This window comes from Pollicipes pollicipes, unplaced genomic scaffold, assembly GCF_011947565.3.
Source record: "Pollicipes pollicipes isolate AB1234 unplaced genomic scaffold, Ppol_2.1 Scaffold_4002;HRSCAF=4701_pilon_pilon_pilon, whole genome shotgun sequence".
In the NCBI taxonomy this organism is placed as follows: Eukaryota; Metazoa; Arthropoda; class Thecostraca; order Pollicipedomorpha; family Pollicipedidae; genus Pollicipes; species Pollicipes pollicipes.
This window is the reverse complement of record NW_023596420.1, coordinates 8,207,987-8,221,636: the sequence shown is the minus strand read 5'-3', so window position 1 is coordinate 8,221,636 and position 13,650 is coordinate 8,207,987. Positions and strand designations below refer to the sequence as shown.

At 61.2% G+C, this 13,650-nt stretch overlaps 1 protein-coding gene and 1 long non-coding RNA gene across 2 annotated transcripts in view; both read right to left on the bottom strand.

Moving 5' to 3' along the window:
* Window positions 1–4,093: 4,093 nt before the first annotated feature.
* LOC119093641 (uncharacterized) lies at window positions 4,094–6,127 on the bottom strand. Its single transcript, XR_005093647.1, has 3 exons — window positions 6,090–6,127; window positions 5,495–5,580; window positions 4,094–4,623 (listed from the first exon to the last, which is right to left on the bottom strand). It is a non-coding gene; the product is annotated as an uncharacterized LOC119093641 (long non-coding RNA).
* Window positions 5,143–13,650, bottom strand: part of LOC119093489 (E3 ubiquitin-protein ligase CBL-B-B) — a 12,607-nt gene continuing 4,099 nt past the window's right edge. The window contains exons 4-8 of the mRNA XM_037216448.1: window positions 10,397–10,537; window positions 7,754–7,936; window positions 6,126–6,214; window positions 5,495–5,580; window positions 5,143–5,162 (exon numbers count right to left, since the gene is read on the bottom strand). Of these exons, the coding sequence (XP_037072343.1) occupies window positions 5,143–5,162; window positions 5,495–5,580; window positions 6,126–6,214; window positions 7,754–7,936; window positions 10,397–10,537 (519 nt within the window). The remainder of the gene's footprint in view (window positions 5,163–5,494; window positions 5,581–6,125; window positions 6,215–7,753; window positions 7,937–10,396; window positions 10,538–13,650) is intronic.

Below are 13,650 nucleotides of genomic sequence, written 5' to 3'. Positions count from 1 at the left end.
TCAAGTTTTGCACAGGCCCAGACGCTCAAGGACGCTGAGACGCATTTCGAAAGACGCATTTCTTATACCGGTATGTAACCGATAACCAGGGTACTACGGAAGCTGTTGCTATTAGCCGTTGTACTAAATGTCTATGATACGGCACTAAATGTCTATGATTGACGTTGGGTTAAAAGTATCTTGCAGCTCCAGCTCCGCTAAGTTGAGGATTACCACTCACAGGGGACGTCAGATTGGCTAGCATCGGTACATCAGCGCTGACCCACCGTTTTTCGTAATAGGGGCGACTGATTGGGGGGGGGGGGGGCGACATCTCTGGCGTTTCCAAACTAATATAGAGCCTGGCAGAAAACATCGGCGGGTTGGCCTCAATGACATCTCGCGATCGGTACCTGCCTTTATGAAGTCAATAATTGACTTCATAAAGGCAGGTCAGACGTCCAATTTGGAAGAAAATCATGCTTTTCGGCCTTACATCAGTCCTACGAGATCATGACTTGAGGCGATACAAAACACAAACAGAAGTGTTCAATGTTCAGTTCTGAGTCTAAGGACACATGTTTTTGTGCTTTGAGCATACATTTATGATATATGGGGCCATTAATATAAAAACGTCGGCCGACGATGCCGCGTACAATCCGCGGCATTGTCGGCTGCCGCCCGCCCTCCCTCCTGGGCTGTAGATCGTCGTGCAGCGCTCCTAAACAAATAGTCACAGCTCCGAAACCAACCTAGTTACACGCCCTTGGTGACAAAATGCACGCAATGGAGGGCCGTAGGCAACTGAGAATTCGGACGATGCTGCACAACATGCCGAAGCGGTATCCTAAAAAACCGATGCCATTGGGCTTGCATCCACTCCCTCTTTCCCTCATCAGAGGAAAAGTTAAATAACCTTACCGTGCAGAAAAGCTTAACACGGACAAGAGTCCGTGTAATCCATGAATGACGAGTCTCCCAGGTAACAACTGACGTACATTTTGCGTCACTCACGCAAGAGTCAATGTTACGTGGCGGATAGCAACGCTCCCGGTGCCGACGCCGCCTCTCCGTGCAGATAATCAGGCTGAAACCGCTGTAAGATCTCTTCGGCATTCGTGAAAAGGGTTCGTCCAGACTAAATAATATATTCTTATACAGGAACGGCGAGGTAACATTCAAATTGGAGCCAAAATGTCCAATGAGTGGCGTTGCACCCAATAAGCTCTCCACAAAAACAGCCGAGCAAACGCTCTCACGTGCTCACCTTGCACCTGCATCCTCCCACGTATCACTGAGAAGTCCCGACCCGGCGCGCCGCTCACACCACACGAGCCGGCCAGTTACCAGCTCCGCCACACCGTGCGGCGGCGCGTCCCACGCCCCGCCCCGGTGGTGGGGCGCGTCTGCTGAGACCGGCACGCGGCCGGCTGCGTCCCGCCCCGCCCCGGTGGTGGGGCGGGTCTGCTGAGGCCGGCACGCGGCCGCCCGCGTCCCGCCCGGCCCCGGTGGTGGGGCGGGTCTGCTGAGACCGGCACGCGGCCGGCTGCGTCCCGCCCCGCCCCGGTGGTGGGGCGGGTCTGCTGAGGCCGGCACGCGGCCGCCCGCGTCCCGCCCGGCCCCGGTGGTGGGGCGGGTCTGCTGAGGCCGGCACGCGGCCGCCCGCGTCCCGCCCGGCCCCGGTGGTGGGGCGGGGTCTGCTGAGGCCGGCACGCGGCCGGCTGCGTCCCGCCCCGCCCCGGTGGACGCTTCTCCCACGGCAGGGAGTTCAAAGCCCGGCCCGGCTCAGGTCAGGTCAGGTCAGATCAGGCGCGGCGCGCAGCTGTGCCGACCGCGGCCCACCATCGCATCCCACGGGGCGTCGCGCAGCACTACCGTCCAGCCCGCGCATCCCACCGCCGCAGGCGAGCTCGCCAGAAAACCAGGAGAACAGGTCCCGGGAAGGGTCGGGTCCCGCAGGGTCGGTCACATCACACAGACGTTCGCAAGAGCACCCCACGCAGACTCCGACGGCTGGACGACGGCGGAGCGACAGCGGACACTACCGCAGTCCCCTGACCCAGCCCGGCCCGGCCCCACCCTGGCCGGCAGGAGGATGAACGCTCCGCCGCGGCCAACACGTCCGCGTCCGAGCAAAACGTGGTCCGCGCCCGGACGCCGGCACGCGCACTCGCGCGACAGCGATAAAATATCCCACAGCGGAATAGGTAACAACGGATATGGCATTTGTGCTCGCTCCCCAACAGCCAACAGAGCGTCTGAGAACACCAGCGGAAGAGACGGGACCGTCACGCACGCAGCGATCGGCGGCGCGGCGGACCGGCGGGAGCGGGGATCGCGCCCGGCTGCCCGCTCCGTCGGCGGGCGCCGGTATTGCACAGCCTGCGCAGGCGACAGCGCCCGGTCCCCGGGCAGCGGCGCACCTCAGGGGTCCCTGCGCGGTCAGCACCGACAGAGGGGCCCGGCGCGGTCAGCACCGACAGAGGGGCCCGGCGCGGTCGCCCGGCCCGGCCAGCTGACGGGCGCGCCCCCACAGCCCGCCAGTTTTGTTGACGCGTCGTTCGGGTCACACGGCGCGCTCATGCGGCCAACACCGCGGATTGATGCGCAGAATCGCCGCAGGGAGAGAGACAATGACACCTAGTGACCGACGCGGCCCGACATCTCCGATGAAGATAATGACACCAACGACACCCTGATGCGGACGAGCACCGATGACACCTCCGATGCGGAGGTCGACACCGACGACACGGGCGCGACACGCTCCCCACCACGTCCACGCGCCAGAAAAATAGCACTCCTCTCTGATACCAATACAGCCATGCGCTCACACCGCAATAGCCTCCGCCGTCACATACACACACAAACACACACACACACACACGCGCGCGCAGAGACGGACACGCGCGCGCTGCCTCACGCGCCGCGCCGCGCCCGCCCTCTGCGCCGCCCTCCAGGCCGGCCCTTCACCAGGCGCGGTTGACGTACTCGTTGAGGATGCTCCTGGCGATCTGGATGTCGTTCTGCGAGATGGTGAGCGCCCGCAACACGGCCCGCTGCGAGTAGCCCTCGGCGCACAGCTTGGCCAGGTGACTCAGCCGCAGGTTCTCATACGATATCACGCCGCCCTCCTTGCTGCCGACCCCGGAGGCGAACGTTACGCCCGGCCCGCTGCGTGCGGGCGGCAAGAGCGAAATGCGCCGCTCTACCGGCGGGTTCACGGCCGGGCAGACTATGCGGTTTGGAATAGGACCACGGCCGCGGACGCTCTGAGGTTTCGTTTCCCCACTGACTGATCGCGCTTAAGATGCTGACCTGGATCTACTTGTCCGAGATGTGCAGCAAGTGACACTTTCACATGACGCCATCTACAGGATGTCCAAAGAACTGTCTTGTAAGCCACCGAAGCAGCTAAGGATTTTGCAAAAGCCAGCCATAACGTGGCCAACCTTCAAGTGGTCCGTATGCTCTTTCATGTCAACGCCAACACCCGACGGGGCGGCACCACTTACCCGGGACCCGCGAGCGAGGGCGGCGGCGGTGACGGCGGCGGCGGCGGCGGTTTGTGGTGCTCGTGTGGAGCCTCGACAGTCATCGGGCACGGGCTGGCTGCAACAGAGCGCCGCCACCAGCCCAGTCAGAACAGGCCCGCCGGCGGCTCCGCCACTGTCCCCACACCCCGGCCCCGCCAGGCGCGCCGCGGCGCGGAGCCAGGCCATACACGTGATGACGCAACTGTGCCGATATTGGCACGCTCGACGAACCACCCATGAGTGCGTGCACGCTAGCAGGATAGCAGCAGATGGAACGCGAAATTACGACCCACCTGTCGCCCCCCACCCTCCCCCCAAAAAAGATATACACACTCACGCCCTCTGCTGCCGACGAGCGCGTTCTGGTAGTCGTGCGCCGGCTGCCAGGGCGGCTCGGGCGCGTCGCGCTCCGGCGGCGGCGCCAGCGCGCGCGCGTGCCGCTCCGATGCCGTCTCGGGACGACAGACCCGCGGCGCCGGCACCGGCGTGCGCGGCGCCGGGCTGGCGGCCGGCGGCGGCCGGGCCGGCTCGGGCGGCGCGCGCGCCTCCGCCGGCGGCCGCGGGGCGTCGGCGACCGACCGCGCGCCGCGCAGCGGGTCCGAGGACGAGCGGCACAGCTGACTCGGCTCCGGAGCGGGTCTTGGGGACGGGCTGGGCACGAGGGCAGGTCGGCAGGTCGGCGGCGGGTCGGCGGAGGGCCTCGGCGGTGGACTGGCCTCCGGGGAGGCCCTGGGCAGGAGGCCCGGCTCTGGGGTAAGCCTGTGAGCGGGGCTGGGCTCTGGAGTCGGCCAAGAGGATGGCAGGGACTCTCCGGCGAGCCGCGGAGAGCGGCCAGGCTCCGCCGTGGTTCGGCAGGGATCCGGAGCAGTCCTGGAGGGCGAACCGGAATCCGCTGCGGGTCTGGGGGGTGGGCTGGACTCTGGCGTGGACCTGCTGATAGGGAAGATGTTTGAGCTGGGCCTGGGAGGCAGACACGGCTCCGGGGTGAGGTGGAAGGGCGGGTTCGGCTTCAGGGGTGCTCGAGGGGGCAGGCATGGATCCTGAGGCGCCAGCAGTGAAGACGTGGAGGCGAACGCCCGGTCTCTCTCCGTCAGAGCGCCCCGACCAAAGCCTGCCAGTCAGATGAGCGCCGTCTGTTGCTGGATCGTCGCAGCCCTCCCCGGTCACTTATTGCTGGGAGACTAGCAGGCAAGGGTCATATTTTGCTCACAGTGTCTACCTGCCACCCGCCAAAATGGCCTCGCGCGTGCGTCAAGATATCGGGCTGCGTACAGTATGCACTGTGTGGTCTCGGGTCGGATACAGGGGGTGCTGGTTCAGCAAGGTTTAACCCATGTCCCTTCCCCCATTGGTCACATCCTCACGGCTGTGTCCCACGCCAAACACCCCTTATAGAGCCTCAGCGCTCCGCTTATCCGCAGCGGTGGTCTAACCGTGGCAACAGCGCCGTCCTCCACGGCACTGATCTGCCCTCCCCGATCGTTGGTTACTCCCACGCGCTCATGGAAGCGCTCCTACATCATTGATTTACGACAACGCCTTCCGACGTGGCTGAAAATACCGACCGATTACAGTATCGGTCAAGTCTGCTTATTGCCGACAAGAACGCTTTTAAGTATTCTTCCTAGGCCTACGTAGCAGCAGCAAAATCTGCCAGACGAAATCCCAATGCAGCATGAAATAGCCCATTCGTAGCATGATCAACCGTACACAGTACGTAAATCCAGCAGAAATGATGACTCGCTGAAAAAAATATAGGGAATCAAAAAGCCAGAACACCTTTAAAGCAGACCAGTCTGATCAAAAGCGGGCACATATATCAGATTTAAGTATGATTAACACCACAGCCTCGATCAATCTCGGCCGACAGCGGACCTGGCACGGGCAGCCTGGGTCGGCAGTAACGTGTCCCCACATGCGGGTTGTGCTCACCCGTGAGCGTAACGCGTGCTCCCGCGAGTCAGTGATATCCGTGCCCTCACCTGGATGCAGCCTGGCCGGTGCCTCGCCGGAGTCCGAGTCCACTCGCGTCATCTGCTGCGCCTCGACGGAGGACAGCTGGTGCGAGCTGGGGCAGAGCGGGACCATGTCAGTCACCGCACGGTCGGCGCGAGCCGGGTCCGCGTGACAGAGACCGCGCCCTGGGTGCGAACGACAGGGAACGTTTGGAGATCACAGCGTCGGTCTCGTCCGGGGCAACGACTGCCGCTGGTCAGAGGCCACGAAACGGCTGAGACAGTAGCCGGGGTCAGACTGTGGGAAATGGATAGAACCCGGCCTTATCAACGGGCTACGAGACGCAGCGTGAACGCTAGAGGCTGACTGACTGGTCGCTAAAAAGCTCAAATAAAATCAAAACAGGCAAACAAAAAAGTAGGTGCTAAGGATACACGTAATGAAGCCAAACAGCCCGAGATAAGACACCGGTGGTACCCTCCACACATCGCACTTGTACTACCAAACGTGAAACACCTGCCGCTTCTGCTACCGGCCCCACTCCCGGCCCTGCAAGATCCGTAACCGGGTGTGGCGTCGGCGCGGGCCGGGCCGGGCTGCAGCCCACGCGGCGCCACTGACCTGCGCGAGCGGACGAGGCCGGGCCGCGGCGGCAGCGGCGGCGCCGGCAGCCGGCCCACGTCGGCCAGCCGGGAGGAGCGCGCCTCCAGGAACGGGTACAGCGGCACCGAGGGCTCGTCGTCGCTCTGGGCAGGAGGGCGCGCTCAGCGGACAGCCGCGCCGTCACCCGGCCTCCGCCCACCATACACACCCACACACCCACACACACGCTCGTCCGGCTGCGACCGGCGTTACGTCACAGCGCTGAGACGGACTGCGTCGTTCCGTACAGTCAGCTGGCAATGACCGAGTGCGTTCTCGTCTGGTTATTAGGTTAATGGCATTCACAAAGCGGCGTTATCCCCCGGCTATGGAGCACATGGGTTAGTGAACGTAAGGTTAGGAAAGCGAGAGGGAAGACAGAGGACAGAGGCCCAGAGGAATACAGACAGGCACAAAATAAAGGGGGCGAGGGAATGCGGACGAGGGGGGGGGGGCGAACAGTGATGGTCAAGCGAAATGAGGGGGTAAACAAGGAAGACAAAGACAGCCAAAGAGAGAAGCGACTAACGGGAAAAGGGAAAAAAGAAAATGAAGCGGGAAAATGGAGACAATGAGGAAAGGGGATCACGAGCGAAAAGAGAAACAGAACACGGGCCCGAAGATCCCAGGCGCGAGCCGGGGAACGAAAGCCTCTGTCGATGCGGGTGACACCGAGCGAGGAGAGGCCTGGGCACCAGACCAGCCGGCCAGCGCATGCGCGCGGCAGCGGCGCGGTACCCACCTGCCATGCGGGCGGTCGGCCGGCCGCCGGCGGGGCCGTCGTCGGCCGGCGCTGGCCAGGGTTAGCGGCGCCAGCGCCGGCGCCGGTGCCGGGGCAGCAGGCACAGGCGGGCTAGCGGGCACCCGGCTGCCCGGAAAGCGACACACGATCGGGGGCGTGCTCTACGCAGGCAACAGCGCCGGACACGCGCGCCTACACGACAGCCGGGCTGCCCTCCTCGCTCGCACTAGCTACAGCATGGGTGCCAGCTACGCACACGGGCTCGCCGTATCACGGGCGGGATGCACCAGCGACCCCGGCATGACTGCACGGGGCAACACACGTTCATTGGCACAGGCGACCGGGCGATTTTACGAAGCGTTATCTGGGCAGCGGTCGCCCACGTGCGGCGGCTGGGAGAGGAGCAGGCCGACTGAGCAGCAGACCACGCGGGAGTGGTCCACAGTCACCGGCACACCGCCAACGGCCCGCACGGCCGTCAAACGACCCGCCGTCAGCCGGCACCCAGGCGGTATTGATGCGACGGAGATGCGATCGCGGCAACATCAGACACGTCTGCTAACTCATGCACGTCTGCGCCAAGGTGCTACCGTCCGGAGCGGGCCAAACAAAGCAGCGGCGACGGCGAGGGGCAGCCAAGGCTCGGCCGGCGGCACTAGCAACATGTCGACGCGAACCTTCAGCCCCCGGTCCCATGTCCTGCTGTCCCACTGGTCTGGTCCCACTGCACGCGTCTGGTAACAGCAGCACCGAGGCCCCATGCAGCTGCAGCAGCAGCAGACTGCCACTCGCTTCGGTCCTCCCGCACCGCCCGGCCAGTGCGCCGCCACACATGCTGCGGCCACGAGGGGAACTTCAATTTCGCCCCGCCGACGGCGGGCGGCGCCACCCGCACGCGTACCTCAGCCGGACTGTGGATGCTGGGCGGCAGCGGCGGCGGAGGCGGCGGTCGCGGAGGCGGGTACTCGCGGCGCACGCAGCGCACGCGCGGCCCCGGCCGGCCCGGCTCGAACGCGTCCACCACGATCTGCTCGGTGCCGCGGATCTCGGCACGACAGAACGGGCAGCCCTGGCCGTCCGAGTCCTGCGGAGGCGCCACGGAGCGACAGAGCGCGGCGTCAGACACGGAGAGACGGTCGCCGCTCGGCCTGCCACACTGCTCGGCACAGTTGGACCAAGTTGACATGGTCCAACGACGACCCTAATAAGCAAAGCAGTGACATGCGGCGGCAAAATATAATCAAACAATTCTGATGAAACAGCAACCAGGGGATCACGACACGACGGCCGTGACGACGGTCCCATGCGAGCCGCCTCCGCTGTCCGCCATCGAATGCAAACCAAAACATTGCCAACATACACATGACACTGCTGAAATATACTGCCGGGTCGAAAATCGAAGAACTTAAAAAATGCACCACGCAGACACCAAAGGTGTTTGCGTGCTCCATGTTTACACCCTCAGGCACAACCGAAGCCGAAGCCTGCTCTACGCGATCAGTCGAATCGGTTCCCACGGGATCGTTAACACACGCTGGCCAAGTCGCTGCCGGAAGCGACCCCCCCCCCCCCCCCCAACGCCATGCAGTGGCGAACACGAGCGTCAACACGACAGGAGTTGACACGACCAGGCCTATTACAGCTAAGACGTCACACAAGTACGGGTTCCTGCTGCACGGAACAGCTCTGTGATAAGCCAATTTACACAGCGACTTCGGCCGTAACCGTCCGAGCACGACCTAGACGGCGGCGCCGGCTCACCTCTACCGAAATAGTTCAGCGAAGAAAACGCCCGCGAGAATTCAGCGATACCACCGCGACCCTGAGCACGGGCGAAGGCACGCTCCAGGCGTGCTGGGAGATCTTTTAAACGACGAAGCTAAAGTGGTTTAGCCGACGGGCCCCCTGCCCGAAGCACTTAGGCGGCCCGGGGGCTGAAATCGATGCCAGCGGCGCACACCGCCATTCACCGGCTCGCGGTCAGTTCCCCGGGGTGCCCGCTGCCACTTCCCCCCGCACACGTTACGGCAGCGTGGCGCTCGAGCGACACGTCCACAGCCGCGTCTCTAACAAATCACGACGTCCCGTGGCCTGCTGGGCACCGCGCTTGAAAATGGCGTGTCGGCTTCATTCGGAGGGGACAGACGGGCCTAGTTACGCACCGTTTCTGAAAGGAATTTTCCAAGCCTCGGCTTTGTCTGCTTGTAAAGCTTAATCGACATGTTGCGCACCAACGCATTTCACTGGTATAGCCACACAACGTGGAGCCTTATACCGCCACTTGTTCCGATCTGACGAGTGAAATACGTCTCTCTCTGAAATCCGGGTCAAAATGTCACGCGGCCGATGAAGTGATGAGCCCGCTGCTGGAGCCGAACAAACACATATATACCACGGTACCACGGTCGGGTACCGAGGCACACATCAGTTGCCGCCTCCCGCCCCTGTAATAACTTGCTCTTGCTCATAACGCAGGGCACCGGAAGCTTCCACCCACGCCAGTCCACTCCCCCTCCCCCTACCACCCACCCCCTCCCGGGTTATCTAAGCACTCCTAACCCTGCCTGCCCCGTCCGCCGCGACGTAACAGTCCAACAACCCACCCTCAGATTTCACCAGAGCACAGCGGCCCGCCGCCCCAGCCCCGCTAGAGGTCACGGGTCGCGCGACCTTGCCCGCAGGCAGCCGTGACGCACGGCGTTGCTAGGCGACGGGTAAACATCGATCAGGGTCGCAGCCGCCCGCCGCCAGCGGAGAGAAGCCGGAAACACGGCCGTGCCCGGCGGCGGCGGCGACACACGGCAGCCGACACCGGCACCGGGGTGGGGGTGGGGCCCCTCCCCGCCGCCAGCACGAGGGGCAGCCTGCCCTCGCACGAGGGACGAGGCGGGACGCGGATCATCGGGGTCAGTTCCGCTGACAGGCCGTGACAATACTGCCAGCGCACGACGGACCACGACGTCTGCCCATGTCGTTTAGTGCGGGGGTGAAGAAGCTTAGCCGCAATGTATCCAGGCACCCGGGCAGTCCTACGTGCCACCCTTGTTGTCCATTCACACTGTACTGGTGTACGGCGCGGGACGCTGTGAGGCGACAATTCACCCCCAAGATCCCCTGACGCCGACTTTGAAATATGTTAAGAAGACAAAACCAGGACAGGACAACATTGGAGCGGAAGAGGTCCTGTCTCGCGCGGGATTAAAGCTTTCGATGCATGGTTGGCTAGCCCATCATTCCCAACGGAAATCATCTGTGACCGGACGTTAACCCAGTTGAAAGATATACAGCACCGAATATAGCTAATCCTATCTATGACGGCGCAGCCATCCGACGACATTTCAAAAAGTTTAGACAATTCATTTCCTTTCACAACTCAACTAAAACAAAGTACGACGAACGATCACAGCACCGACTCATCCGTCTCGTATCCGTCCCTTCACACGGCATTCAGACACCTCCCTTCGTCTTCCCACCAATAGAACGGCCGCTCGGCGGCCGAATGCGCGGCCGAACCCCGCGGGAGCGACGTGCGCTGCCGACGCACCTGCCAGGAGCTGAGGCAGGGCGTGCAGAGCAGGTGGCCGCACGGCTCGATCTTGATGTCCTTGTCGTTCTCGGCGCAGATCTTGCACAGCTCGAACGTGCTGCCCATCTCGCAGTAGATCTCGTACTGCTCCCGGGTCACCTGCGGAGGACAGGAGCGCGCGCGGCGGGTCAGCGGCGCACGTGGATCAGATCAGGAGGGAGTCCAAACGAGACACAACCAAAACCAAGACCACCGCACAAAACTAACAACACCAACGCACAGTAACTAACATCAAAAGACCCGTTAGGTTGCCACCTTTCAGGTCAGCAATACGAGTGTGGACGTGTAATCTTTTGTGACCGTTGGGCACGCCTGAATCCTTTGTTGCAAGGGCTTGGTGAACCAGATGTGTTCATGATTGCTTACTGGGTAATTTTACTTACCACGGTCTTTTTAAGAAAGCTTTACGACTTCCACATCTGCTCGAATACCACGATAGTTTCTACTTAGTTTTACACTCCGTACTGGCCAAATTTCTATCCTGGCGAGGTGCGGAGCGCCAAACACGGTGGGCGCAAGCACATTCGAGCCAATAAAGGCAGCCGTCCCAAATACGTATGAGAGAAAGGGAAGCGCTGGTTTCAGTCACCGCAAACACCGATCACGTAAAGGAGGGAGACGACCAGTCTGGGCGCGGTGGTGCACTACACGCACGTCACGCACACATGTCCAACCCACGGAAACCCGTGGGACGGGGTCACGGGCGAATCGGACCAAGCGCAAAACACAGCCAGACAGCTGACACGACTGAAGACTGCGAGGCCGACACTGCGACTGTCAAGAGTCCTCTCCAACGGACAGCGAGTCCTCTCCAACGGATCACGCTGCACAGCCACGCTGGCGTGAACCCAGAGCCGCTCACAACGACGCCTCTCTCCCACGAGAGACCAAGACCAAGACCAAGACCAAGACCAAGACCAGGGCCGAGAGAGAGAGAGAGAGAGAGAGAGAGAGAGAGAGAGGAGAGAGAGAGAGAGAGAAGAGAGAGAGAGAGAGAGAGAGAGAGAGAGAGAGAGAGAGAGAGAGAGAGAGAGAGAGAGACAGAGAGAGAGAGAGAGAGAGAGAGAGAGAGAGAGAGAGAGAGCGAGAGAGAGAGAGAGAGAGAGAGAGAAGAGGAGAGAGAGAGAGAGAGAGAGAGAGAGAGAGAGAGAGAGAGAGAAGAGAGAGACGAGACAGAGACAAGACAGAGACGAGACAGAGACAGAGACAGAGACAGAGACAGAGAGAGACAGAGACAGATCAGAGACAGATACAGAGACAGAGACATAGACAGAGACAAGACAGAGACATAGACAGATACGAGACAGAGACAAGACATAACAGATACAGAGACAGAGACAGAGACAGAGACATAGACAGAGACAGAGACAAGAGACAGAGACAGAGACAGAGACAGATACAGAGACAGAGACGAGACAGAGACATAGACAGACGAGACAGAGACAGAGACAGACAGAGACAGAGACAGAGACAGAGACAGAGACAGAGACAGAGACAGAGACAAGACAAGACAGAGACAAGAGACAGAGACAGAGACAGAGACAGAGACAGAGACAGAGACAGACAGAGACAGAGACAGAGACAGAGACCGAGACAGAGACAGACAGAACAGAGACATAGACAGAGACAGAGACAGAGACAGAGACAGAGACAGAGACAGAGACAGAGAAGAACAGAGACAGAGACAGAGACAGAGACAGAGACAGAGACAGAGACAGAGACAGAGACAGAGACAGAGACAGAGACAAGAGACAGAGACAGAGACAGAGACAAGACGAGACAGAGACAGAGACAGAGACAGAGACAGAGACAGAGACAGAGACAGAGACAGAGACAGAGACAGAGACAGAGACAGAGACAGAGACAGAGACAGAGACAGAGACAGAGACAGAGACAGAGACAGAGACAGAGACAGAGACAGAGACAGAGACAGAGACAAGACAGAGACAGAGACAGAGACAGAGACAGAGACAGAGACAGAGACAGAGACAGAGACAGAGACAGAGACAGAGACAGAGACAGAGACAGAGACAGAGACAGAGACAGAGACAGAGACAGAGACAGAGACAGAGACAGAGACAGAGACAGAGACAGAGACAGAGACAGAGGACAGAGACAGAGACAGAGACAGAGACAGAGACAGAGACAGAGACAGAGACAGAGACAGAGACAGAGACAGAGACAGAGACAGAGACAGAGACAGAGAACAGAGGACAAGACAGAGACCGAGACAGAGACATAGACAGAGACAGACAACAAGACAGAGACAGACAGAGACAGAGACAGAGACAGAGACAGAGACAGAGACAGACATACAGAGACAAGACAGAGACAGAGACAGAGACAGAGACAGAGACAAGACAGAGACAGAGACAAGACAGACAGAGACAGAGAACAGAGACAGAGACATAGACAGAGACAAGAGACAAGAGAGAGGAGAGAGAGAGGAGAGAGAGAAGAGAGGAGAGAGAGAGAGAGAGGAGAGAGAGAGAGAGATTAATCAGATTGATGACGGGCGGAGGGTCCTCCACTGTCGGCTCATAAACCAGGCGAAATGAAGCCAGTCAAGATTGGCCTGCAACTCTCGTCGGCTCCGCCGGGAGCGAGCAGCCGGCCGGCGGTGTTTCCGGCGGCGAACATGGACGCCGTCTCTCAGCCGCTGCTGGTACGGCCTCACGTTGCGTCCATAATGGTAACACTGGTCCGACCGCCAGAGGAGTCCGCCTGATTAGATTTGCTCCAGGAGCGGCGGAAGGCGAGCGTAGAGGCGTACGTGCCATATCGCTTGCGACGAAGAGGCGTCCCTCATTTAGCTACTGCGCGTAAAGGATGGCTAGCGAGCTGCTCCTCCCACGCCGGCCAGCACTGGCACGGCTCAGATCGAGTTCAACTCACGGCGCTGCGTCGGTCCAGGCCAGGCCGACACCGTCCCGACCTGTGGTCGGGGCAGGAGCCACACACCCTGGTCTGCAGCTCGGTGTCTCTCTGCCGCCACCCACACACTCTTGGGCAGCGACGCCACCGTCCCGGACCTCCGCCCCCCGCAGTAAATCTCCGCCGGACGACGCGTCTCGGAGCGGGTCGCGGCTCGACAAGTTGCCGCTCGTTACGTAACTGATGGCGGTCCCGGCGGCTGGCGGCCGCCTGTCCCAGGTCGCACCCCGGGGGCGACCTGTCCCGCTCCGTGCGCGCAGCCCTGGAGACGGCCGCGG